At 44.3% G+C, this 27,707-nt stretch overlaps 1 protein-coding gene across 9 annotated transcripts in view; it reads left to right on the top strand.

Moving 5' to 3' along the window:
• GSE1 (Gse1 coiled-coil protein) overlaps positions 1 to 27,707 on the top strand; it is a 613,039-nt gene that overhangs the window by 408,714 nt on the left and 176,618 nt on the right. For 2 of the 9 annotated variants that reach the window (XM_074201874.1, XM_074201862.1), the window contains exon 1: positions 22,940 to 24,553. The exons of the other annotated variants lie outside the window; for them this stretch is intronic. In XM_074201874.1, the coding sequence (XP_074057975.1) occupies positions 24,517 to 24,553 (37 nt within the window). In that variant the 5' untranslated portion in view covers positions 22,940 to 24,516. Of the gene's footprint in view, positions 1 to 22,939; positions 24,554 to 27,707 lie in introns of those variants that run through there. 9 annotated transcript variants of the gene reach the window in all.

Genomic DNA, 27,707 nt, shown 5'->3' with positions numbered 1-27,707 from the left:
CTTTATCAAGTAATTTTTTCAATAATTGAAGGAAATGCTACATTTAATTAGAGGTTAATGAAAATAAACATATTTGTCCCTTTCAAGTTCACCAGCCCCCTGAAATCTATCATCCTATGGACCCCAAATTAAGAATTTCTATTGTGGTCTCCCCTCCTCATTGTACAACTGAGGAAAATGAGGCCAAGATTAGTTTATAAGATCATTGCTTTCCACTGGAAGAGATCTTCTAGAGGTCATCAAGTCCCAGTTTTACAGATGAGTTAACAGAAGCCTAGAGAGTTAAAAGTGGCTTGCCCAAGGTCTTACAGATAACAAATACATGGGTAGGGATACAAACTTCAAATCTAGTGTTCAGATGGACACATTGGCTTCTCTACTGCCTAAAGTAACTTCCCTTTCCTCCTATCTTCTTCCTGATTGCTTATTTGATGCTAATCATAAATTAGCTGATAATGTGAGTTTCTTTTTTTAGGTTAGACTATCAGATCTTGAGGTCTGGAATATGTGTTTGGATACCTCATAGGACCTTACTATGGAGAAAGTAGTGAACATATGTTGTTTTAGACTTTGGAACAGGAAAGGAGCTTAGAGAAAAATTCTAATTCAGAGCCCTAGCTGCTTAGGAAAAGTCAATCATTGCCCAGGGATATTAAATGGAAGGCCACCCTGATCCTCAGATTCCAAATTTGGTGTTTGGGTGATAGTCCAAGATTCCAGAAGTGTGAGTTCTGAGGCAAAGACCCCTTCCTTGGTGAGAATCTAAACCCCTGAGAAAAACCACCTTTTGCTTTTACATTCTCAGGGCCAACAGGAAACTGATGTACTGAGGGATGAGGAACTAATTTACTATTCCATAGTCTGTTGATCTTCTAAAGACATCAAAACTTCCAGGAAGTTCCCAGCTATCCCCCAGATCAGCAGGAATTGACAGAATAAGTCAGACCCCTCACTCTGCCCCCATTCCCTGAAAGGAAATGTTACTGATATGCTTATCTAGCTAAGAGAAGAAAGAAAAAAAAAACATAGCCCCCACCTCCTGCTGGGTGTGACTGGAGGTGATAAAAGAAGGTCCCTTCCTGTGTGGTCTTGGTGACCTTGAGGAAAAAAGAGAAGTTGCTGAAGCTTTGGGTCAAGTGTCTCTAATCTGAAACTGCATTTGGTAAAAATTTGGAATTAAGCTTCACCCTGAAGAATCCAAACAGAAAAGAACATTACTCTCTCATTTTCTGTTTCTGGTAGGACAAAAAAAGAGAGACAGTCACAATGAGGGGTATCATCTTTTTTTTTAAAAGAGATTTCTATAGGGCTTTAAGGTTTACAAATGCTTTTTCTTACAACAACCTGGAGAGGAGAATATTGCAACTAGGGAAACTGAGGCCCCAGGGGTGAAAGTCACTTGCTTAGAGTCACATAGTGAGTTAACTTTTGGAATCATTGTTAGAACACAGATTTCCTGAATCCTAATACAATGTATTTCCATTGCAGTGTGTTGTCTTTGGAATATACCCCCAACTCCCCCCTCCCGTTCCCACTCTTATTCCCACACCAAAACATAGAGTTTCTTTGGCCAGAGCTGAACCTCTAACTGCTGCACTTGCATTTTGAGAATCAGAGTTAACCAAAGTCTTCACTTGCTTCGTACTCAAGCCTCCTCTCAGCTTTGGTGAGAATTAGGAATTTCCTAGGGGTTTTGAATCAGTAAAAGGTAAAGAGTTAGGCCTAAAGATATTAGAAATGGAAAATACTTATTAAAGTATTTTGATCAGAGACTAAGATAAATGTATATATATATATATATTAGAATATATCTAGAGAGAGGTAGGTAGGTAGAAGTTTTGATGTCTTCAGAAAATATCAATAGATAGATTTTGGAATAGCAAATTAGTTCTTCATCCCTCAGTGGATAAACCACCAGTTCTGGAATCAGGAAGGCTTCAGATACATGAAGCTTACTAGCTGTTTGACCCTGGGAAACTCACTTAACTGTGATTGCCTCACCAAAAAAAAAAAAGAACATACCTAGAGATTTGTTCCATCATGCTTATCCTAGATATAGGTATATAGATATATCTATCTACCTAATTTATATCATATATATATTATATAAAATGTGTACATATTTTGTATGTAATGTTTATATGATAATTTTATATAAAATGTATCTAAATGCTATATGTATTATATATTACATATAAGCATTATTATATTTTCTTTATGAACATATCCCTAGGGATATCTAAGTATATAGAAATATACTTATCTGGATCTAATCTATCTTATCTACACTTCTCTAATATTTATAATATTATCTGTTTATGAATATGACAATAGGTATATTCCTACATACCTGTCTCTGATTTTGACTTAGTCTCTATCAAGGTTATATTGTTTTTGTTTAGTCTTTTTTTTAATAATGTCTAACCTTTTGTGACCCTATTTAGGGTTTTCTTGGCAAAGACACTAGAATGGTTTGCCATTTTCCTTCTCCAGCTCATTTGACAGATGAGGCAACTGAGGTAAACAAAGCAAAGTAACTTGCCCAGGGTCATATAGCTAGTAAGTGTCTGAGGTTGGATTTGAACTTGGGTATTCCTGACTCCAGGCCTGGTGCTATATCCACTACATCACCTAGCTGTCCTATATAAGTAGATATGATACTACCTAGGAAGGAATTTTGACCAGTTCAGAGACACTGAAATTTTTTATGGAACAATTTAACTATCCTATTAATAATCATAATTAACATTTAAGTAATTTTTTTAGGTTTGTGAAGGCATCTTAGATAAATCATTGTATTCGATTCTCGGAACAACTCTGTGAGGTAGGTGCTATCTTTATTTTCATTTTACAGATGAAGAAACTGAGGCTCAGATTAAGTGATTTGCCCAGAGTCACATAGCCAATAAGGGTCTGAGGTGGAATTCATACTCAAGCCTTCCCAATTCAAAGTCCAGCCCTCTACCCCCATTATCATTATCCCAAAGATAGCATCAAATAGTAATATAATAGTTCTTATTAATAGCTTTAGTACTACAACTAAGCAATAGACTTTTTTTCTGTTTCAGCATTATCCTCTAGAGAAAGGCTCCAGGTTTTAGAATTTTAGGTGAGGGTTTACTTTGGAGTGAACAAAACCCCTACATCCTTGCTATTAAACAAGCAAGATGGGAGCAGCTAGGTGACCCAATGAATAGAGCACCAACTTTGGAGTCAAGAGGACCTGAGTTCAAATCCAACCTCAGACACTTAATAATGACCTAGTTGTTTGACTTTGAGCAAGTCACTTAACCCCATTGCCTTGAAAAAACAAAAACAAAATTAATTAAATTAAATAAACAAGATGAAAAGGAGTGGAAGCCTCTAATCAGCTGTGTGATCTTGGGAAAGTCACTTACAGATAAGGAAACTGAGGCAAACAGGGTGAAGTGACTTACCTGGTATCAAAAAAGCAAATAAGTGTTTGAGATTGGATTTTTGATCAGGATTTTCTTTTCTATTAAATCTCCATGAGCCCCTTCAGTATTCAGTGTTCAAAGGTCCTTTCTAATTCTTTTCAACTCAGACTCTGTTGGGCTCAGTGCAATTTAGCAAAAACGTTCATTAAACATCTTTTCCAGGTGCTAGACTAAGGCACCACAGATAGACAAAAACAAAAATGAATAGTCCTGTCCTCTAGAAGCTTGCCTTCTTTTGGGAGAAAACACCACAAGAATGGATCAACATATAAAAAATATATTGACTGACTGGTAACTCTGCTCAGGAACACCTCCATTAGGGAATGGGGAAGGGGAAGAGATAAGAGGAACAAAAATTCAAACCAATTCCATTGGTCACATGCTTGATCAGGAAGGCAGATTAAACCAGCAATGAAAATTGGGGCTTGAGGTTATCAGCGAGTTACTGTTATCCCTGCTCTTCCTGTCCCCATGACAACAGATAACCAAGAATGAGCTGTGGCGGAGAGGAACCTCTCTGGATTTTGCTTTTCACTGGTGCATCTAGAAGAGGACAAGATCAGGCAGCAGGTTAACCAGAGAAGACTCTCTGGGCCCAGGGAGTTCGGGATTCTTGGCCCTGACGAGTCCCACTTTCTAGATTCAGCCTGTTTTGTGTTGCATTGGAGTAGACCATCAATAGGCTATCCTGGTAAATGGTAGACACAGAAAGGTTGGGGAAATCCTCTAGCCATCCAGTTCATGCCAGCTCTTTGCCTTCACCATAGTTGACCCTTGAGCTTACAATACCCCATCATCCCCATTCTCTCAAACCTGCTGCCTCAGAGAGAAGAGAAGAGAATAGGTGGCATTTGGTGTTAACCCATAATAAAAATAACAGCTCAAATTTCTGCAGAATTTTGTTTAAGATTTAAAGAGCCACACCCTGTGAGTTGGGAGAGTACAAATATCATTGATCCCATTTTAAAGATGGAGAACCTGAGACAGGAATTGACTTCCCCAAGGTCGTGCAGCTAATTGTGTTTTGAATTCAGGTACTCTCATTCTGAATCCAATTTTCTTTCCATTATCCAACAGGACTTAGAATCCTTCTCCCTTATCCTAACCCCGTCCTCAAGACATTTCATAATCATTCATTCATCCATTCCACATTTTTAAAATGCCTACTACATTTAGATACAGGTAATGTAACAGAGACACCACTGCTGGGGAGTGAGACAGGTAAATACACCATTAACTGAAGCAAGGGAAAGTAAAATCAGTGTAAAGGGAGGGTTTCTTCCATTTATGGAGAACAATGTTAGAAAAGACAGAAGGCTTGATGAGGGAAGGATGGAATAAATATTGAAAATAGTTATATACTATATGCCAAGCCCTTTACAATTATTAACTCATTTGATCCTCACAACAATCCTGGAAGGTGGGTGCTGTTATTATAATCCCTATTTTATAGATGAGGAAACTGAGGTAAACAGAAGTTAGCCCAGGAAAAGTAAAGGAAGGATAGTTGTTAAGCAGGTGCTGCAGATGCTCAGAGGTGTAAGACATAATCTCTGACCTCAAACAGCTTATAGTCTAATTAGAGATATAGGACTTACACACTCAAAGATGAATAACAATTCAAGAGAACATTGTTAAAAAGTGAATGGTAGGTTGGAGTAGTGGGAAGAACCCTGGTCTGGAAGTCAAAAAGTTTCAAATTCTGGCTCTGCCACTTAATCCATTCATCCATTCAATAAATAGTGAGTCAACGCATATTTATTAAGCACCTACTGTGTCAGGCAGTGACAAAGAAACCATTTCTACTTTCAGTGGGATTGGTAGGGAGGCAACCAGAACACAGATATCATTTCAGAGTGGGGATGGGATTCAAAAGGTGAGAAAGGAGTATGTCCCAGGAATGGGTAGTCAATGGGAAGACACAAGGGTGGGCGATAGAGTACGCCAGTTTGGGTGGAATGTCAAATGTGTCTGGAGGAATGATGGGAAGTCAACCTGGAAAGATAGGTTGGAGCCAGATTGGATAATGTTGTATATGCCAGACAGGATTTTGAATGTTATTCCAAATGGAACAGAGGATTGTGTGCTTTAGGGATATCAGTTTAGCAACTGTGTGTTTGTAGATGGATTAGAAAACAGAAAGGCACTATTTGGAGGCACTAAGACCAATTGGGTAGCTATCTGGAAATCCAGGTGAGAGGTGATGGTAAGGGAAAGGAGCAAACATTTATGAAAAGTACCAGGTTCTATCTTAAACATTTGACAGATAAGACAGAGGCCAGAACTTCTGTGGTGCTCCTGCCAGTAAAGGGATGGAGAGAGATGTAAAAAGTATCACAAAGCAGAATCTACAAGACTTAGCAACTGAAAAGGATATGCAGTGTGGAGAAGAATGAAGAGGCAAGGATATCCTCAAGGCTGAAAACTAAAGTGGCAATAAGGACAGAGGTGCCCTTGTCAGAAATAGAGATCTTAGAAAGAGGGTTGGGGTTAGGAGAAAATATAATGAATCCTCTTTTGAATTTGTTGGGTTTATAATAGATGCCAATGTAACATCCACTGTTGGATGTACATTTGACAGTTGATGATACAGAGTTGGAGCTCAAGAGAGAAACTAAGGTTGAATATATAGACCTGGGGGTGGCTAGGTAGAGTAGTGGATAAAGCACCAGCCCTGGAGTCAGGAGTACCTGGGTTCTAATCCGGTCTCAGACACTTAATAATTACCTAGCTGTGTGGCCTTGGGCAAGCCACTTAACCCTGTTTGCCTTGCAAAAACCTAAAAAAAACAAAAAACAAAAAAGAATATATAGACCTGGTAGCTCTCTACATAAGGATAATCATTGAACTCATTGGAACTGAAGCAGTCACCTAGAGAGGTAGAGAGAAAAGAAAAGGGCCCAGATAGAACTTTGGGGGAAGATTTATGTTTACAGATTTGGACAAAGATGATTATCCATCTAAAGAGCCTGAAATGAAATGTGTATCCAAAGTATATTATATTCGGCTCTGTCAAATGATATAGAGAAGTCAAGGAACACAAGAATCAAGGCCATAAGGTTGTTGGTAACCTTGGAAAGAGTGAGTTCAGTTGGTGAAGTTGGTGACATTTTGAGTGAAGTTGGAAACCAGATTGCAATGAACTGAGAAATAAGTGAAGGAAGGAAGTATAAAGGCAATGGAATTTTGTAGAAGTTTGACTGAATGATAACTTGAGGGGATGTTAAAGATGAGTGAAGGTTTATGGATAGGAATAGGCATGGGTGGCTCGGTAAGGCTACAAGAAAGGAGTTGATAAATGAGGAGTAATTAAAGGTTAGCGAAAAGAGAGTGAAGAGGTGTTGGGAGGGGATTCAAGGACACAAGGGGAAGGACTGATCTTGTTGATTGAAATAAGGTTATTAAAAACGAGGTCAATCACACTTGCATCACCTCGTCCAACTCACGGGGTTGTCATGAGAAAAATATTTGAAAATCTTTCACTGTTATAGAAGTTTGAGCTTTTATTATTATAGTCTTTGCAGACACAAAGAAAATCTATCCTGGATTAGCTGCTAAATGAAGGTGTACCCTGAAGGTGACCAGACTATGAGAACCTTTCAGCATCTTGGAGTTGGAAAAATGGGTCATAGGGAAAACTTCTTGGCCATTTTCCAGGTAACAGGAGGGACTGGTTCTAAACCAAGGCTCTAAATCCATTCTTTGAATAGCACTGTAATCATTCCCAAAGTTGAATGCATTACGGAAGCACCTTGTTAGGGACTCTTTAACTGAATTAAATTTGACACATTTTCTGGGTTAAGTACTGTTAAAACTCAGCACAGTGTGGCACAGCTTTGGATCTGCTGTAGGTCAGACCACATACCTTGAAACATAAGAGTTAGACCCAAAAGGCCCTTCTACTCTGATAGTTTATGATTCTTCATCAAGTATGTATAAAAACCTGATGTGAAACCACCTTTAATATGGGAGTTCGTGTTCTCTTTCCCCCCTTTTCCTGACCCTAGCAGTATTCTTGGTAATAATAACGGTTCACACTGATATTCTAAAGGACCCTCCCAGCAATCACTAGATTCTATAGAAACGTGGTACAATGGAATGAACTCTGGATTGGAAGTCAAATGTGAAACCTGGCTCTTCTCCCTCTGTTGTTGGGCCAGCTATTTAACCTCTCCAGTTCTGGGTTCATCCTCTATAAAATCAGGGGTTGGACAAATTTATTTCTAAGGACTCCGCTTTTAATTTCTGATTCTCAGAACCCTGAGATAAGTTCAGACCCCCCATCTCCACCTGGGAATGCTACAAAGCCAGGAGAGCTGTCTGAGACTGTTCTGGATATGAGTAAATTATTCAGGTCCCAGGCCCTCCTATTCAGGCTTGCACTCCTAGACCTGGATTTAAATTTAACTCCATTGATCTTCAGAGCCTGATGATGGAAAAAAATGGTTTTCTGGGTAGATTCTTCTGAAGGCTTATCATTGCTTCACTCTTTCCCAAAAGCATTATCATAATCTGACCTCAGTCATATTTGGGAGGAAGAATTTCTTAATGGTTTAGAAGCACTTTGGGTTTTACTCTCTCTGCCCCAGATCTTTCCTCTTTTTTCCTCACATGAGGAAGATACTTCATAAATATTTGTTCCTTTGATTGATTTGGGTGATGATATATAGATTAGATTTTTCAATCAAAAGGGAAGGGGAGAAGAGAAGAAGAAAAAGAAAGCATAAATATGCCCTAGGGACGTCAGACTTCAGTTAGAGGTGGGCAGGAAGGGAACACCTGAGCCCCCTAAGGGCCTATGGGCTGGCAAGGGAAAGTGATGGGTTTTTAATTGTCTAAATATTGCCAGTGCTCTCTGCATCCTGTTGTGACTGCTGAGCTGTGCAGAAGCCAGAATGTGCTAGAGCAGCTCTGTTCCAAGGCCATGGAAGTTTCTCCCTTGGGGGGGGGTGCAGCCCTTTCTTGACCCCATTTAGAAATGGCAGGTTAAAACACCTAGGATGTTGCAGGGCTGGGAAATCAGCAGTGGGTTTGTTCAGTGCTGAGTACAGTCAGATGCAGAGCCAGCCCCACAGGAGAGGAAGGAGATGTGTACGTTTCAGGAATCTCAGGGATCAGAATCCAGATCTTGAGAAGAGCAGGAAATATAGGCATGAAAAAAAGAAAAGGAAATATAGGCATGGTATCCTCCCTTCTCAGTCTCTATGGGAGGAAGTCTCGGGTTTGGGAGACCCTCATTTTTCCCTATAGTTGGGGAAGATTGGATATCTCTTTAACTTTCCCCCCTAGGAGCTACTGGTAGGGCTCCTGAAGACATCCTCAGATCCTGTCATTCTCTTTCATTTCCAAGGCATGATTGAATGGGAACTTGAAGGTCTGTATTCATGAGATTTCAGTTTCCTGTGTGACTTTGGCAAATCACTTAAGCAGTTTTCTCATCTTCAAAATGGGGATAATTATGTATCTACTACTACAGTTCTTTAAGGAGAACAGAGTACTTTATGTATGTTTTCTCATTTTATCCTCACAAAAATCTTGTGAAGTAGATGCTTTTATCTCCATTTGGCAGATGAAGAAATTGAAGCAGGAAGAAGTTAAGGGACTTGCCCAAGGTCATAGAGATAGCAAATAGCTGAAGTAGGATTTAAACTGCGTTCTTTCTGACTATAAGTCCAGGGCACCATCCACTAAACCATTAGGGTCATCTTGAGGAAAGTCAACTCCAGTTGTTCTGATTCAAATCGGGCCACTGGACCCAGATGATTCTGGAGGAGAAATTGAGCCTGGTGACCTAGCAATAGCACCCCTCACTCAAATCCAGTTCACTTGCATGTCATGACATCATCTCCCTGATGTCTTGGTCTTCTTCAAGAATGAAGGACAAACATCACCATCAATTTGTAAGCCTTAAAGCATAGTTGATTTGTCAGTTGTTTCTGCTTCAATACTTCAGTGATTCTGTGATTTGATGGGAATGAGCATTCCTATTTCTTGTGCATATCACAACCCATCCTTGCTTTCTTTTCCTCTATAATTCTCTCTCTTTTTTTAGTTTATTGAAATTTTATTTAATTTTTCCAATTACATGCAAAGGTAGTTTTCAACATTCATCCATTTGCAAGTTTATGAGTTCACATTTTTCTACCACCCTCCCTTCCCTGTTGCTTACGACTTTCTGAATATCTCCAGTAGAGGCCTTCCTTCAGTCCCCTTACTATTTATTTCCTGGATATTATACAGCACTCAGACATCATGACTGTTATACCCTGCTATGATATGAATAGATAGATGGTTGGCCCATCTCCCTTTTCCGGTCAAATATGCCCTTGATGGTGCCCCTTGAGTCCCTCCTCATGCACAAACCATTGTTGTAACATGCTGGAACTGTTTTCCATCTACCATGCGGCTCCCCATGAGCTGCTATCATTATGATCATTATTCCCTTGCGATCAGGAATGTCCAGGTGCTGATCTCTGGCAGGGACCCATTTCCTGCCCGGATCCTCTGACTCGGCCCATGTGGAATCTGCAATTGACAGTCTTGGATGGTTGTATGACCTTAGACATGCAGAAGCCGGGAATGGGATAGTGTGTGTGGGGTGGGGGGAATATCATCTTCTTTCCCCCTTTCTTCCCCTTTCTTTCATAGCCTTTCACCACTCCTATAAATGGCTTAATGAAGGAGCAGCCCGTCTTTATTTATGTATAGACCCTAGTCTAATTGGCATGTTTGTCTTTAATCATTATTCCCAGCTGGACCGGCCGTTTTACAAACAAATGAAGAGGGCCAGATTTCTCCATCCCCAGTTTCTATTTCTGAAACCCCTTTTGGTGGCCCTGCTATTAGACATGTGCACATGTTTGCAGGCTCCATCCTTCTGGCCTTAAGCACTTAATTGTGGGTGCAGTTAGTCAAGGCAGGCAGCTCTCCCTGGATTTCGGGGGTGAGGGAACCTAATTATACCTGCAATTGAGCACTTTAGCAACCACAAAAGATGCCTGTTCAGCTAATTGCAGGCCCCCAAATTGCCCCCACAGAAAGGATCCCTGGTAGAGGGCCTTTGAAAGCCAAGGCCCCCGCATTGTAATAAAGAATGGATAACTCCAAATTAGAGCTGTGGGGGGTGCTGGCTCCGGCCTAAAGGATTCAGCTTTGTGCAATAGTCCTTACACCTCTGGGTTTTTGTTGTTGTTGTCGTTTTTCTGCAGTGTTGGCTGCTCAGTGGAACGGTTTGTTTCTGAAACTTAGCATGGCTCAGTATTATAGAGAAGCCAAATGAGACAGAAATGTCCTCAGAAAATCACCTCCACTCACCTACGCCTCTACCATACTGAATACAAAGAACACTCCCTTGGAGCTGAGGATTCTGGGTTCCTTCTCATCTCTGATACATCCCACCTTCATGACCTTCACTAATGTCCCTGGGCTTCAGGTTCCACATATCTAAAATGAAGATGTTGGAACAGATGGCTGAAGTCCCTTGTAACTGGTCTCTTGGGGCCTGTTTGAATATCCTCTAAGCAGGGGTGGCCCTGGATAGTAAGGACAGTCATTTTAGGTGGTCCAAAGAGGGTCTGACAGATACTATGGCTAAGACAGACAACAGGTCAAGTTTGGAGGTCAAGAGTTCTGAAAAAGAAGGGAGGGATAGGAAGATGCTATCAATACAGGCAGACAAAGGGTGAAGAAACCCAAAATTAAGCTGTGTGACTGGTGGGTCAAGTTCAATTCCCTTAATTTTCAGATGAGGAAACTGAGGAACAGAGGGAAAATAATTTGCCCCAGGTTCCAACTGGTAGTAAGGAGAGTGAGGAGTAAGGAGAAGAATCAGGCTTTGAACCCATGTGGGAATTGAACTTGACCAGATGACATCCCAAGTCCCTTCTGGTTCAAAAGCTACAGCTGTCCTTGGTGTGAGGTGAGAAATAGGAAAGTCAGGAAGAGTGAATGGTCTCAGGCTGATGGGAAAAGAAAAGGCAGGAGAAGAGGGAAATTCTAAGCAGGGACAATTGTAGAAAAGGGATGTTTCTGTGTCTCCCAGCTGTAGTTGGGGGTGGTTGTTTATATATATTAGGGACATTTTCAGTTGGGCAGACTTCCCATACAAATGCAGGATGTTTATTATTATCATTATTAACTAATAATAATAATGACGAAAGGAAGGAAGAGTATGACAATAGCAATAGGAGAGCATTCTAGTTAGCATAGAAGAAAAGGACAAGATTTGGAAACAGAAACTCACCTTCCACCATTTACTGATGGGGAAATTGTTTTCTATTGTGTGGCCCTCAGTTTCTTCATTTGTAAAATGAGGATATAGGAGACCTAATCTGAATGAGTACATATATGTCCTTCTGGGCTTTCCTTTAGTAGAAGTTGTATTCAGAACAAGAAAAATGACCATCCCAGTATTGTCTGCCCTGATCAGACCTATTCAGGGGCTCTGTGTTCTCTTCAAACTGTGGGCAGGAGATCGACAAGGTGGATCATCCAATGGAGAGAGATCAGGACTGTAAGAGTATTTAAATATTGGCTGGAGGTACTGGAGATATTTCCATTAAAGAAGAGAAGATCCAGAAGGGGCATGATAGCTGTTTTTAATTATTTCAAAAGCAGTGGTCATTTAGAAGAACTAAACTCAAGAGTATATAAAGCTCCAAAGAAGCTTAGAAGCTGTCTGTTCTGACTACCATCATTTTACAAATGAGAAAATTAGGCCCACAGAAACTAAGTGACTTGTCCAAAGCTACCAATAGGTGCTAATTATAGAGACATTTTGGCTCCATAGGACTTCCTGTCAGTCAGAGCTTAACCAAGAATAGGATGGATGCCTAGATAGGTATTAGGAGGAGGTCTTCAAGACAAGGTAGGTGGGAATTTATTTAGTGGGGTCATAGAAGGAAATCCTGTTTAGGTACAAATTTGACTGGAGGAGATCTGAGATCCTTCAGTCTGGGAAATTCTATCATTTGCTTACTTCACAGGAATGCCATAAGGACCAAATGAGATAAAACATGGTGAAGTGCTGTGTAATTATGAGATGCTTTATAAATACAAGGTTCCCTTGAGAGGAGTGGGGTTTAACACCCTCTGGGCAGCCAAAGGCAACATAAAGGCTACAGGCCAGAAAGGTGACTGCCTGGGGGGGGGGGGGGGGGGGGCGGGGCAGCAGAATAGTCCAAAGCAGGAAAATAAGGTTTAGGAAAGGGCACCCAGAAGGAAGAGGTATGGAAGACAAGCTTGGGCTCTTTCTCGCAGTTCTTTTGCCTGGGGCCTATCTTGTCTCCAAACCAATCCTCCAATTCTTAATCTCCTCAGGGAGGAGAGGCATGTAAATCTATAATTCCCTTCATAGTTTTTAGAGTGTAGAGAGATTAGGGGATAGGGCTGGGAGGGTAGGGAGGGGATAGGAAGGAGAACCCCTCTTCAGAGGAGTTGGATAATGGAAAGAAAATCATAACATTGGATTTCCTCTTCTGAAAAGCTGTCTGTAGTGTTCCTTAAATGTCAGAACAAACAGATGGTGTGTCTGAATTTTATCATTTCTTCTGAGATTACTATCTGCTCCATACATGTATCTTGTATTTGCCTAGCTCTTTACATACTGTATTCCTCTTCAGCAGTAAACTCCATGAAGGCAGGGATGATGTTTCCACCCATCCTCACAGCCTTAGGTCTTAGCACAGTGACTTGCTAATAGTAAATGTCTGATGACTAACCAACATTGAATGACAGAATGCTGGAGCAGGAAGGAACTTTAAAGAGCATCAAGTCCAGAGGCAACTAGATGGCACAGTGCATAGAGCTTTGGCCCTGGAGTCAGGAGGACCCGAGTTCAAATCAGATATCAGATACTTGCTACTTGCTGTGTGACCTTGGGTAAATCACTTAACCCCAACCAAAGAAAAATAGTTTCAAGTCCAAACTTATATAAAGAAGGAAATCAATACCTATGGTAAGTGAAGGGATTGATTCTTCCAAGGTCCAAGGCAGACCAAAATCTGGTTCCCTAAGGGAGTCTTTCTACTACGCCAGTCTGTTTCTCCAAATGGGTTTGGGCTGTTCTGCACATGTAAATAAATATCTCTTTTCTTTCTGGGTAGCAGCCTTTGTCTGTACCTCATTCATGAAAGAGTCAGTATTAGGAATCATGGTCCTACCTTACCTCTAAATCTTGGATCCTCTTATCATCCAGGATGCTAATAGCCACCTTGGGGGGGGGGGGAGTATATATTCCTTATGTAGTCCAGGGGAAGCTCCAACCTTGTTCTGGGAAGGCAGCCAGCCTCTCAAACAAAACACATCACGAAGCTCTTGTCTTTGCCCACCCCAATCCCCTCTGGTCTCTCTAACAAAGTGTTAATTCACTGGCATCTCTTCATTTCCCCTTCTAGAGCAAACCCAACCTCTCCTGTTGTGTGTTCCCCATCCCCCCATCTGAAGGGCTTCTCCTCTCCCCCTCACTTTCCCATAGCTTCTCATGCTTGGAATTGATGATTCTTGAAGTATCTTTCAGATATAACATTCTGTATTAGAGATAGAATGTTCTCTGTTGGAACATTCTGTGTCCTGAGGCCCCTTCCGGCTCTGATATTCTGTGTCTGAAAGGCTGCTTCCCGCTCATCTTGAACAGAAGACAGGGTCCAAAATTCTATCTCCCTATCAAAAAAGACAGCCTAGGATCATTGCTGCCCCAGGAGAGTGACTTAAACTCCCACTGAGGCATAAGCTGATATCAGATCCTGTCTTAAGAGCAGCATTTAATAAGTACAGGAGAAAAACAGAGGGGGAAAAAAAGAGAGCAAAGCATGCTAGACTGAACTCCTTCACAGTTTTGCCCAGAGCCAGGAGCAAGCAACCTACAAGAAAATTGAGAGATGTATTCCCTGGGAGTTAAGTTTTTATTTATTAAGAGCATTTAAGGCCTACTTCCTCCCCTTAAAAAAAAAAGTGATGCAAAGAGAATCAAGATGGAAATCTGCAGGGTTTTGTTTGTATTCTGTGGAAAGAGATCATAGTATTGAAGATTTAAATCTGGAAGTTTCCTTAGAAATGAATGAATGAATGAATGAAAATGCTTACTATGTGCAAAGGACTGTGCTAATAGCTAGGGAAATGCATAGAAAAGTAAGACAGTTATATCAGGACTGGCTGGGGCATCAGACTCAGGAATAGATGAAGTCTGGAGGGAATAACAGGGCCTGTGTCACAGAAGGAAGATCTGGGTTCCAGTTAGGTCTCTGTCCCTTAAGATCACTGTGACTTTGAGCAAATCACTTCCTTCTTTCCACCTAATTTTCTTCTTAAAATCCCAATAGTGACAGCCTCTGGGCCTCTTTAGGATGTTGCAGAGGGGAAATGGACTAATATATGGCAAGAATTTTGTAAATTGTAGGGTCCCAGGAATATGTCAGCTCTTATCATGCAGAGGTCTAAGAAAGTACTGACCCTCCCAAACCCTTGGTTCAAATGAGGCCTTTATTTTGAACTCTCCCTTGGAGGACAGAGCTGGTTAGGATTTAGTGGTGACATAATCATCATAGGTGGCTGAGTGGGTCTGGAGCCAGGAGGACTTGAATTCAAATCCAGTTTCGGCTATTAACTTTGTAACCCAGCTTTGCATACTTAAATTCTCTCAGCCTCAGTTTCCTCCTCTGTAAATAGGAATAATAATAACACCCACTTCTCTAAGTTGTTGTGAAGATCATATTTGTAAAGCACTCAGCAGGGTGCTGGAACATAGTAGATGCTTAATAAACTCTCCCCTCCTTGCACCTGCCGCCTCTCTGTAAAGTAAGGAAGAGTTGACTGACTGATCTCTAATGACCCCAATATTCTGTATGAACTGCTATTTCACAGCAGGTGTTCCAGTATTCTTATACTTGATTTTCTTTTTTCAGGTGGACCCACCCCACTACCACTTGTTGGGGGGGGGGGGGACTCTAAAGACAAGTAAGGTACAAACCTTGTTTTCTTCTAGTGGAAAAGGACAGATTTCATATCTTCATATGAATCCTGATGTGTTCTTATAGACTGCTTTTTCATGAGGATAGAGATTCTATCTTATCTAACTTTTAAATGTCCCCTTCCTCTCAGTGCCCAACTCACAGGGATTTAATGATGAATATTCTCTGAATGGAATTAAGTGCCCTAGAGTAGAAAGAGCCTTGGCTTTGGAGTCAGAAAAAAACGTAGGTTCAAAGTCCACTTGTGACTCATGCTAAATGTCGCCAGGGCCAAACTACTTAATATCTCAGCCCTCAGTTTCCTGGCCTGTAAAATGGAAATAGTAATACCTTAAAGGTCACATAGAACAGTAAATATCAGAGGTTGAATGTGAACTCTGGTTTTCCTGTCATCATGTCTAATGTTCCTTTCAGTGAAGCACCGAGAGGCCCTCCAAGCAAAGGAATACTTAGATCCTTAGAGAAGTGGATAACTGAGAAAAACAAGAGGGCCATAGACTGGGATGAGACTCCTTAGCCAAGACCTAGAAATATCCACTCATAAAACAATCCAGGTTGTCCTTCATTTGAATGAAAGAAAAGACAAAGAAAAAGGATAGCGAATTGGTAAAAGCTAAATTCTGATTCTGTTCTTTATTTTTAAAAATGAAACCAAAGTTTCAGATGGGGCAACTGGCAAATCCAGCTCCTCTTTCATGCCGTTATTTTCCCCAGAGAAAATGAGAGGTAACTCTATGCCATCATCCCAAAGATGGAAGGTGAACAGAATTAATCTATGACCTTGTAAATATAAAATATTACATGAAATAACAAATAATCCTTGAACTAAATCACTTACCTTCTCAGACTTATATGTAGAATGAAAATAATATGGTACTTGTCCAGAGGCTGGGGGCTAGCCCAGATGACCTCTTCACGGGACTTTCCAACTCTGAGAAGCATGATTCTCAGTAGTCATCAAGTAAAAGGTGAATTGGGCAAGATACTTGACCTCTGTGGGTCTTGGGTTTCCTCCTATGTAAAATGAGGGGATCAGAACATCTCTAGGTTTCTTCATGTTTAAAATCTTATGATTCATGAAATCTTAGAGCTAGAAGAGGCAGACAGATTATCTGTGTAATCTCTTGCTTATTTTGAATTTTGGAAGGCACTAGAATGGATTTGGAGTCACCTGAATTCAAATCTTGTCTCTAATACTTACTGCCTGGGTGACCTTGGAAAAGTCATTTCCCTTGTTTGAGACTAAATTTACTCATTTGGTAAAAATGAGGGGGTTAGAGCAGATAATCTTTAAGGTCCTCTCCAACCACAAATCCTACGCAGTATACCCAGCCACTCTGGCATCCTATGAATAGAAGCAAATTTGAATTTAGAGCTTGGCTTTATCTACTGAGAATTCTGTTCAATATACTTTACTCTCCTAGTTATCTCAAATAAGCTATTGAAATCAGGTTCCTCTATTCATAGCTAGGGAAACTGAGGTCAGACAGTTGGTCAACAGGCATTTATTACCCACTTACCTCTGCTAGGAAAACAAAAGAAAGAAAATTCCCTGCCCTTGAGAAGCTTCAAGTATAGTGGAGGAAATATCATAAGTAAATAGGTATTAATACATGGAGAGCAATCTGAGAAGGGGAGGGACTTGGGAGCAAGAAAGACTTCATGCAGAAGCTGGCTTTGAGTTAAGCTTGAAAGAAGCCAGGGATTTTCAGAGGATACTGGAAGGAGGGCGAAGCATTCAAGGCATGGGAGATCATACTAACCATAGACGAGGGAGATGAAGTATCATACCCGACTAACAAACGAGCAGATCAGTGTATGTAGTCGGATGGTAGAATCTTTGGAAGTAAAATTTAAGAAGATTCATGATATGTTCATAATACTAGAGCCAGAAGGAACCTTAGAAACCATGATGGTCAGCATCATTTTTTTTTACAGATGAGGAAATTGAGGCAAAAAGAGAAAATGGCATATCTAAGGTTTCAGGGTTAGTGGCTGACTCAGGTCTCTTGTCCTTCTCACCAAGTAGCATTGTCTACTGGCAGCACATTGCTCTCAATCCCTTGTCTTCTTCCCCTTGCCCTCTCCTTTCCCCTTCGCATTCTCCTATTTCTTCACTTAATGGGATGAGCCGCAGAGGTCACCGAGCGGACTAGAGGGTCATTCTTCTGGGCCTGCTACTGAAGGGGACCTCAGGGATGTCACCTCATTGTCGTTAATGGCATTGGAAGACAAGGGAAGAAAGGGGAGGGAGGCAGCCTGCGGCAGCGATGAGCCCAGGCGTGTAGCTTGGCCATCATTTCTGACCTCTGTGTCTACAGCCTCAATTTTCTCAGCTCTTGCAGGAGAGGCTATTTTTATTATGTTCGGATGACTTTCCTGGCCATGCTTGGCTCTCCTCCTGATGCGGCAATGTTTGTTCCACTAGAGGGCGTGTGGGGACCCTCCATTTTGATCAAGCAATGGTGTGGGTAGAGCATAAAATTGGGGGAATAGATTTAGGATGTGAGGCCTTTTAGGACATAGAATGTTGGAACTGGAGGAGATTCTAGAAGCTATCATTCCAGAGCCAGAGAGACCTTAGGACATAGAATAATCTTAGATAGAACACAGAATTTTAGAGCTGAAAGGCCTGGCTGTCCTTTTAACATACTGTCAGAGGAGGAAATGACTCTCAAAAGTACCTGATCCAAACTGCTTATTTTGACCAAGGAGAAACAGGCCTAGAAGTGACTTGTCTGGCATCATGCAGTTAACTATTGGGGAGAAAGAGACTGGAACTAGCATTCAATCATGATTATTATAGGAGTCTCCTCCTTAACCACCTAACTCAGAGAGGTAACCCAGCCTAGCCTTTTTTCCCAATTGAGAAATGAAATGATTTTTCTTTTCTGAGCTCCCAAAGCTGCTAGGCTCCATGGCTAAAGGGGCTGCATACTTACTTGTTTCTGGGCCATAGTTCAATGAATAACTTGAACAGTAGGTTTCATCAGGAATAAGAGGTCATAAAGAATATCATTTTAAGATTTCTAGACTCCCATGCAGTACTGGAAAGAGCAGAGGATCCACTCCTGATCCTAGTCATGGTAAGGAGGGAAAATGGTGGCTCAGTGCTTTCAATGTAAAGATATTTATAGTAGGTGATGTCTGGAAAAGCACCCAATTTGTAGTAGTTTGAACTTTGTCTTTTGTCAATTTAGGGAGAAGCTAGATGGTTCAATGGATAGAGCGGTGGGCCAGAGTCAGGAAGACCCGGATACAAATCTGACCCCAGATCTTTTCTAGCTCTGTAACCCCAGATAAGTCATTTAATCCCATTTGCCTTTGTTCTTCATCTGTAAAATGGAATATACTAGAGAAGGAGATGGCAATCCACTATAGAATCTTTGCCAAGAAAACCCTAGGGGACAAGTCCATGGAGTCAAGAAAAGTCATACATGATTGAACTACAAATGGCAAATTCCTCAACCCCACTGGGACTCACTTTCTTCATCTGGAAAGGAAGAGAATTGGAGAAGATGCCAAAGTTCCATTCATTTCTAAATCTCAGAATTCTGTAGCACATTTAGACTTACTCACTTCCCTGAGAGGTAATTAAAGCCATTCTTATCCCCATTTATAGATGAGTCAATAGAGGTAGAAAAATTAAGTGACTTGCCTGTGGTCTCATACGTGGTGTTGGAGCTGGGAGGGGTGGCGTGGGTCAAACCTAGGTGTAAATGCAAGGCTTTTTTTCTGATTCATCCTACTCTGGAGAACTCAGACAAGCCACTTACCATTGTTGGGGCTGCTTTCTTCAACTGTGAAATGAGGCAGTTCAGTGTGATGGTCCCTGATAGCCCTTCCCAATTTAGATCTAAAAATCATTCACTTTCTTTTGCCTAATTGGAGGAGAGAAGGCATTCATAGCATTTCTGTGAGGAAAGGAGCATGTATGCTTAATTGGTTCTTTTGTCACCAACTTCTTTAGAATTGTACAATTTAGAGCTGGAAGATACCTCATAGATCCGTTGGTTCAACACCTTCATTTCCTAGAGGAAGAAACTGAGGCACAGAGAGGGAAAGCAACTAACCCAAGGTCACACAGGCAGTACCTAGAGTTGAAGGCATTTCTTCTATAATGGCATCCAGACTCAATTTCCCAGTTAGGAAGTGTCCCAGCTATAGTAAATAAGCTATACATTAAGACCTCCAAACCAAAGGCTGGGATGAACACTAGATACTATTACTATGTTTATAAATTTAGCTGACTGGCCTCACCAGGGTGTGGTAGAAAGTAATTAGGGCTTGCACCAGCCTCTTAAAATAATTTGGTGTAGGGAGAAAATAATTATTAAGGTTAGATCATGGAATCACAGAATGTTAAGCTTGGAACATAGAGAATCCTTAGAGTCAGATCATCTAGGGTACCCCCCCCCATCAAAATGTAGGGGTTGGAAAGAAGGGGAAACTGAGGGTCCCTTAACCTAAGGTCATGTATAATCTGTAGGCCTGAAATCTGTCTCATGCCATTTGAAGCTGCAGTTCTGGTAGCAGGTCCCCAGAAGCCCCAAGATTTTCCATCCTTTACAGATTAGGTTTGACATTTTCCTACTCCTCAGGAGAGGGAGTCTTAGCCACAAGTGGACTCCATCTTAAACAGACTAAAGCAAGCAATATTCTGGTGGCACTTTTCACAATTTACAAGAAAGGGGGGAGGGGAAACCCCAACAGATTGGCAAAGCACCCCTCCCTCTGTACCCTATCTATGATTGGCCTATAATTACAGGTTTATTGCCTGTACAGCTATTGTGTAATGACATGTTTGCAAATTAATTTTTATGGCTCACGCCATTAGCATATACAGTAGAGGAAGGTTTACTATTAATTACCACTGTTGTTAGCGTAATCCCAGCGAATTAAAAGCCGATAAAAGAATGACAACAGAAGCGGAGGGTTTGGACTCTCTTTTGAAGGAAAAAAAAACAAACCACAAATATTTTTAGGAGAGCAAGCTTTACCAGGTAGCTGTTATGGTCAGGCCTCCCAGACCCTGGGGTTAGAGGGGTGGCCTCTCGCTGTAAAAGGGTTGGCACTTTCTGGAGAGATCTGTGAGAGGAAGGGCCAAAGGCTCCATGATGGGATCAGTTTCTGTAGTGAGGGGCTGCCTCCCACTGTGAAAGGGCTGGCACTTATTGGAGATCTGTATGCTGGGAGAGGAGAGGAAGGGGCTTGATGGGGTCAGATTCTCTAGTGAGGGGCTGCCTCCCACTGTGAAAGGCTTGGCTTTCAGGAGATTGGAAGCAAGACTGGAAATCTGTATGCCAGAAGGGGAGAGGAAGGGTCAAAGTTCCCACGATGGGGTCAGTTTCTCGGGGGGGGGGGGAAGGGGACGGCAGCCCATTAGAAAGGCCGAGGGAAAAGGGATGCTAGCACCCCAGCCACAGCTGGGGAGTGAATGGCAACTCCAGAGACAAAAGAGCCACCGCCACGGCGCCCATCGCCCTCTGGGCCCCCCGGCTTGGGACCCGACCCGGGCGCCTCCAGGTTGGCCCCGGCTGCCCCGGAGCCCTCCCGGGGAGACGCTGGGCAGGAGGAGGAGGGAGGCGGGGGCGCCCGGCTGAGCGCTGCCAGGCGAAGATTAAACGATGCTTATCGCTCTCCCGCGGCTGCCCGGGGAGATAGGAGGCTTGGGCTGTTCATCCAGCAGTTTGGGACCCCGCCTGCGAGCTGGGGGGGCTGGCAATGAGTGGGGAGCGGGGGGCACTTCTGGGAGGATCCCTGCACATGTACGGTGGAAGCCGGGGTTTCCAGGGCACCCCCCCCCACCGATACCTTCTAGTGCCATTTCTGTCTCAACACACCCAAACACAGCACCAGCCCCCACACCCCCTTTCCTGGGGCGGGAGGAAGCCAAGTGCAGGTTCCTTGAGTCATTGCCCCCGCAGGCGCTGTCATTCTTCGGCCGACTTTCAGGAAGTCCTGGGTGAGGCGTCAGACTATTGGGGGGCTCATTAGACATTCAGAAGATTTTGGGATTTTTTGCTCCTTTCCCAGATGAGATTAAGCCAAGGCACAGTGCATGTGTATACGGGCCATTCCCCAAAGTGAGGGGATGGCAGCTGGGGGTCAGGAGGTGGCTTGCTGGTCCCCCCCTTCAGAGCCAGGGCTTTCAAAGACTGAACCTGCCATCCGGAGACGAGAGGTTCAGCAGCCTTTGGCAGGGGTGGGGGGCACAGGTCTGATGCTCTGGTCGGAGAGAGCTGCCAAAAAATCCCCTCAGCTATCAGAGGCTTGCCAAGCTCTCCTCTCCCTCCCCACTTTACAGAGGAGGTTGTGTCTTCCTCCGGCCTTTTCTTAATTGAAGACGATGTTTATCTCGGGGCAAAAGGTAACTTTTCCAGGGTCACGTTGACTAAGGTTCCATTGGGTGGGAGAGCAGTTTAAAAAAACCCACCACCTTTTAAAGACCGATGGGGGGTGGGGGGAGGACGGACTGTGTCTCTTTAAAACTGTTTGGGCTGGACAATTAGCACACAGGATGTGGTTTGCTGGTAGGCTTTTCCCCCCTTGGTGCGGGGGAATTATCACATGGTGCCTTCTTGAACCGCCGCGAAGAGCCCCAAGCAGGGGCTGGGGGAGGAGGAGGGCCTGGCGGCTTGGACCCAGACACCCATAGACTGTGCAGTTGATCGTTTACTTAAACCAAATTAGCTGGGGCTCTTGTTACTATGGTACAGTCTGAGCCTGCACTATCTCCGTAATAGCATTTATTAGGTCTATTTGCCTGGAAGCATGTCTTCCCGGATCTGATAATGCATCGGTGGAGAGAGAATGTGGGAGATTGTATCAGGCACTTGATTACTGTTGCAACAGGGATATTTGGGGGGGGGAGAAAGAAACAGCTTGCATTTGTAGCTGCTTTAAGCTTCAGATCTGTATGTCTCTGCGTGAGAGAGAGCAGAGAATAGAGAGAGGGGAGAGAGAGAGAGAGAGAGAGAGAGAGAGAGAGAGAGAGAGAGAGAGAGAGAGAGAGAGAGAGAGAAGAGAAGGGGAGGGAGGGGAGAGGAGAAAATAGAGGGGAGAGAAGAGGAAATAGAGGGGATAGAGGGGGAGGGAGAGAATAGAGAGGAGAGAGAAAAATAGGGGAGAGAAAGGAGAGGGGAGAGATTAGAGAGGAGAGAGGAAAGGAGCGAGAGAAAAGAGGGAGGGAGGACAGAGAGAGAGAGCAGAGAATAGAGATAGGGGAGAGAGAGAGAGAGAGCGAGAGAGAGAGAGAGAGAGAGAGAGAGAGAGAGAGAGAGAGAGAGTGTTGCAACCAGTGTCAGTTTCACAAAGGACTCGAAGCCTCGGGGGCAGGTAGTGTTTTGGACTCTCCAGTCCAGAGTTAAGTCCCAGCCCGGGCTGCTCCAATCTCTCTTTTGTGTCCTAAGGCCCCGGATTGGAGAGGAGCCGGCGGCTGGGGCCAGCGGGCAGTGAGTTCTGTGGCTGGCGGACGGGGAAGGGGGTGGGGAGAGTTGTGGGCTGGTGGGGTGTGTGTGTGTTGTTCCCCGCGGTGGAAGAACCGAGGTAGCGTCTGCAGCTCGCAACTATCACCCAACAAACCTCAGCCTGCAAACAAGAAAAAGAGGAGCCTCCCCCGGCTCGACCGGGGAGCCGGCGCTTCTCCCTCCCTCCCTCCCTGCCTCCCCGGGGGGCTCCGGCCCCGGGAGAGGGGAGCCGTTGGTTTGAGGGGTCCGGCAGGCGGTGTCCCCCATGGATTGGATGGTCGGGTTCGCCGGCCCTGCTGCTCTTGGGAAGGATCGCAGGTGAACGCAGGATGGCCTGGCCGAGCGTGGGGAACCCAGAAGATGCGGTGTAAGGAGGCGAGCAGCAGCAGCAGATTAAGCACGGGAGACTCGGCTTTCACGAACAGATGCCTGATGGTCGCCTACCCTTTCTCTTTCATTAGGGGAGACAAATTTGCTGTCAGCCAGCCAGATTTCCAATTTACCGATAATGATTCTTGCATGAAAATTGATCGAGGGGGCTTTCGAAGGCTGGGCGCTCTCTGCTTCCCTCCTCGCCCGGCTCTTCTCCCGCTGGCTGGCTTATTGTAGCCTGCGGGAGTTTCTCCCTCCTTCCCACCGTCTCCCTCCTTCCCGACTCAGTGGTGGGACGCCGAGGAAAAGAGATAAGAACCCGGAGGGGAGAAAGGGGAAGAAGGGAGAAAGACAGGAGGAGGAGGAGGAGGAGGAAGGGGGGGCGGCGTGGAGAAAAGGAACCAGTTTTTCAGTCTTTCTCCTTATCGAGGCTTGGGCTTGCAATATCGGTTCCTTTATTTCCGAGAAGAAATCTCCCCACTATACTTCTTGGCTGTTGGAGTATTAATTTTCTTCTCTTCTCTCTCCTCTCCCCCCCCCCCTTTTCCCCCTCCTCCCTACTCCCCCCCCCCCGCCCCTCCTCAACCAGTAGCTAAGGGGAAGCGAAAACAAAGCCGATTTCTCCTTGGCAACAAGAGATACCCCCCCGCCACCCCCCCTTCCTTTTTCCTTCTGATTCTGAACATGAAGCCCTGTTGGAAACAAATCCATTGACCCTCGCCCTTGACATTCAAATGACTGAATGGAGAAAAGATTGCTACTCGCACGTCTTGGGGGCTGTTTTTCTCCCCTCTTTTTTTTTTCCCCTTTCTCAAATGAGTAATCCCTAAAGCAGATCTCCAACCCGGGAATCCTCCTCTCTCTCTCTCTCTCATTTTCTCTCTCTCTCTCTCCCTCCCTCTCCCTTTCGTTCCACCATCACTCTCTCCCCACACCCCCCCCTTTATTTGCATCTCAAGTCCAAAAGGCAGAAAATAACACACCCAGGGAAGAGACATCGAGGCATCTGTTTAAAGACTCCAAGTCCTGTGGTTTGGGGTCAATCCCCCCTCCCCCCCGGATCTCCCAGAGCCGAGGCGGCCGAAATTGACATTTTTTTTAAAGAAACTTAACATTTCTTGGATTGCGACCCGGATCGCCGTCCTGCCCATTATTTTTTTTTTAAGATTACAGAGGATTATCCTGTGGTGGTTTTTTTTATCTTTCCTCGTCACCCCGTTTTCTGATCACTATGGAACTCTAATTTAAATCATGTTTGGATTGAAGCCACCTCTCTATTACTTACCAGGTAAGGAAGCGCTCTGCCACGGCAGCCGCTCCATCAGCGTGGCGCGGTGGCGGGCGGGGGGACCCTTCTCGCGGGTCTGTGTGTGTGTGTGTTTTGTGGGTGTCTGAGGGTATCTTCGGCTTACCCCCCCCCCGGGCCTCTAGAACCCATCGCGCCTCCTGGGCTTCCTTGCTAGCCCCCTAGCTGGCCCTTTGGCAAACCCTCGGTGTGCAACGTGAGCCCCGGAGCCCTCTCGCCCCCACCCCCTTAAGCTGGCCGCCTTCGGGTGTAACCCGCAGCCCTCTCCTTTTGTCTGCCTGGAGCCGGAGCCGGCTGCCGGGGGCTTGAGTGGCACGGTGGCGGGCACTGACGTAACCTGGGGCGCATCGTGGACCCGAGTGGGAAGTTACTTTCTCCTGGTGGTGCCCGGTTCTTTCCTGGCTCTGCGAGCCCCCATCGCGTCGCGCGCGGCCCCGAAGGGGAAGGGGCTTTCTGCTGTGATCGCCATCCCCCCGGCCGCCCAGTCAGACGGACCCCTGGGTCCCCCCCATCCTCTCCCCCTGGAGCTGCCCAAGTCAATGCGCCACGACCGTGACATGTGCGCGCACCCCCAGCCAGGGACTGCCTCCTCCTTCGGCCCCTGGAGGAGGAGGAGGAGGAGGAGAGGAGAGGAGGAGGAGGAGGAGGAAGAGGGCGGGGGAAGCTGGCTGGCTCGGGATGTTTGGCGTGATTTCCTGTTTCCTTAACCCTCCCCGGTGGAGCTGCCAGTCGGGGCCACAACTTTCTGGTTCAGGGGCAGCCAAAGGGGAAGAGGTGACGGTGGAGGGATGGAGAGGACAAGTGGCCCACAGCGATCATTGCCCAGGGCCCTGCCCCCCCGGCCGGGTTAATTCTCTCCCTTCTCTTCCCCCCACCCCTCCCCCCTCCACCTCTGTAGCCAGAGTCAACCTGCTCACATGAGAGAGCGCTTTCCAGTTTACAAAGTGGGGTCCGCCGTGCCCCAGCCCCAGAGCCTTCCGGGTGTGGGGCCTGTTGTAGGGTGACTTCTAACAGGCGAGGCCCTGGGGGTCAGGAAGCCGGTTTTGCATGTGGCTTCTCGTGTGAGCAATAGACTGGAGTTTCTGTCTCCACCCCCCTCCCTCAAAAGTTCAAGTTTCCTGTGCTTTGAGAAACAATCCACAGAGGAGTTGGGCTTCTGGCACTCCTGGGTTTTTGTTTCGGATTTCCCCCCCAATAAGAGAAAATGGGGATCCCTCGGGAGCCCCAGAATATATATGTCTATATGGTATTCTCGGTGGGAAAGATTTAGGCAGGATTTTATTGGTGAACTTGTAAATACTGAGCTCTAGGAGAGAGGGACGAACTCTTCTCCACTCAGAGTGCCTTTTGGCCTTCCATTCATTAACAGGGAAAGGCTGGAACCCTACTTGAGTTCCCTGGAGGATCCTCCTTGAATCTGCAGTGAATCCTCCCCTTCCTTGGAGAGCCACCCCTGGGTGACATTGACCTCATCCCTGAGAGTCGGTTTTCCATGAAGGTGGTTGGAGTGTGCTCTGTGAAGTCAGGTTCATTCTTGGGGGGGGGGGGGAGGCACAGGAAGAATTCTTTCTTTTCTCTGATTCTCTGACTGCTTTTCACCTTTCCCTCTAGGCATTTCCAAAATTAAATTTCAGATTTTTATGAGAAATCCCTTTGTTTAGGGACAATGTACCCCCTCATCCATCCATCCATGCACACACATCTATACTAAATTGAATTCTCCCACTCCAAAATCAAAAGCATTCTAGCTTTTCCTGCTGTTTTGTTGGAGGAGGGGGTGGGTTTTGGGGATCAACTTCTTCATTAGCTCACCCATCACCCATCACTAAGAGTTATCTAATGGGGGGTCCCTAATTTAAAAATCAGTGTTTGGTCTACCAGGGATTATAAAATGCTTTTCTTAAGAACACAGAATTGGCTTTTTTCCTGGTTCACAGGCGAAAGAACACTGGATTTGGAGTAAGAAGTCATTGGCTTTACTACTCATCTTGCTGTATCACCAAGTCATTTATCTGGCCCTCTGTTTCTTCATCTGTGAAATGATAGGGCTAAGTTAGATGACTCCTAAAGACCTTCCCAGCTTTAAATCCCCCATCTAATATTGTGAATGGTGGGTACTCCCAATCTGGTTACAGAAATATGGAGCAGAGGTCCTAGGGCCTTAGGAGATGGGCATGGTGAGTTGCTGTGGCAGAAAAAAAAACATTACCTAGTGGTTGCCCTTGTAGTGATGAGCCTCAGAATTTAACTGGGCCCAGCTCCAGAAGTGATATCTCTGAAATAGTGCCGGTCCTACCTGTTGGTAGGCATGTTGGCAAATCAGATTATTGTAAATTAGGGTATTGCTTCCTTATAGAAGCTTCTCTTCCCAATTTGCTGTGCATTCTTTTTACATTTATTTAGGCAACCAATATTTTACAAGCAGTCTGCTAAATTTGTTAATTGCCTACTATTTGCAGAATATTGTACTAAGCCTGAGGCAGCTAGGTAGCAAAGTGGCCTGTTTGCCTGCCAGGCCTGGAGTTAGAAGAACCTGAGTTCAAATCCAGCCTCATATACATACTGTATACTTAGCGTTGTTTGCCTCAGTTTTCTCATCTGTCAAATGAGCTGGAGAAGGAAATACAAACCACTCTAGTATCTTTGCCAAGAATACCCCAAACGGGGTCATGAAGTGTTGGACTGGATTGAAATGACTAAACAGCAACTACAAAACAAATGACTAAACAGCAACAACAAAGCAAAGTACTAAGCCTCTGGGAGACTCAGAAAGTCATAAATGAAAGACAGTCCCCAGCTTTATGAAGCTTGCTATCCAATTGGAAAGGTTGTTTGTTGTTTTAAGGGGAGGTAGAACAAGTAAATAGAAACTAACAGAATCAAAATTTAAATCCATAGCCTGTCATCAGAGCTTCCTAACTGACCAAGTTGCCTTTCTATGAATCAAAATAAGTCTGGTAAAAAAGTTTTTAAGTGAAGTATGAGTAAAAAGGCTGGCTGTTGTTCAAGGAAGGACCATGATATCAGGGAAGTGATACCATGTGAATTGGATTTGAGTGAGGGAGCTGGACAAGGTCACTAGCCTAACTTTCTCCTCCAGAGTCATCTGGATCCAGTGTCTAGATTTGGATCAGGA

The sequence above is a fragment of the Macrotis lagotis genome, chromosome 1, assembly GCF_037893015.1.
Source record: "Macrotis lagotis isolate mMagLag1 chromosome 1, bilby.v1.9.chrom.fasta, whole genome shotgun sequence".
Lineage (NCBI taxonomy): Eukaryota > Metazoa > Chordata > Mammalia > Peramelemorphia > Peramelidae > Macrotis > Macrotis lagotis.
The sequence above is the reverse complement of the archived record's forward strand: the minus strand, read 5'-3'. Positions and strand labels throughout refer to the sequence as shown.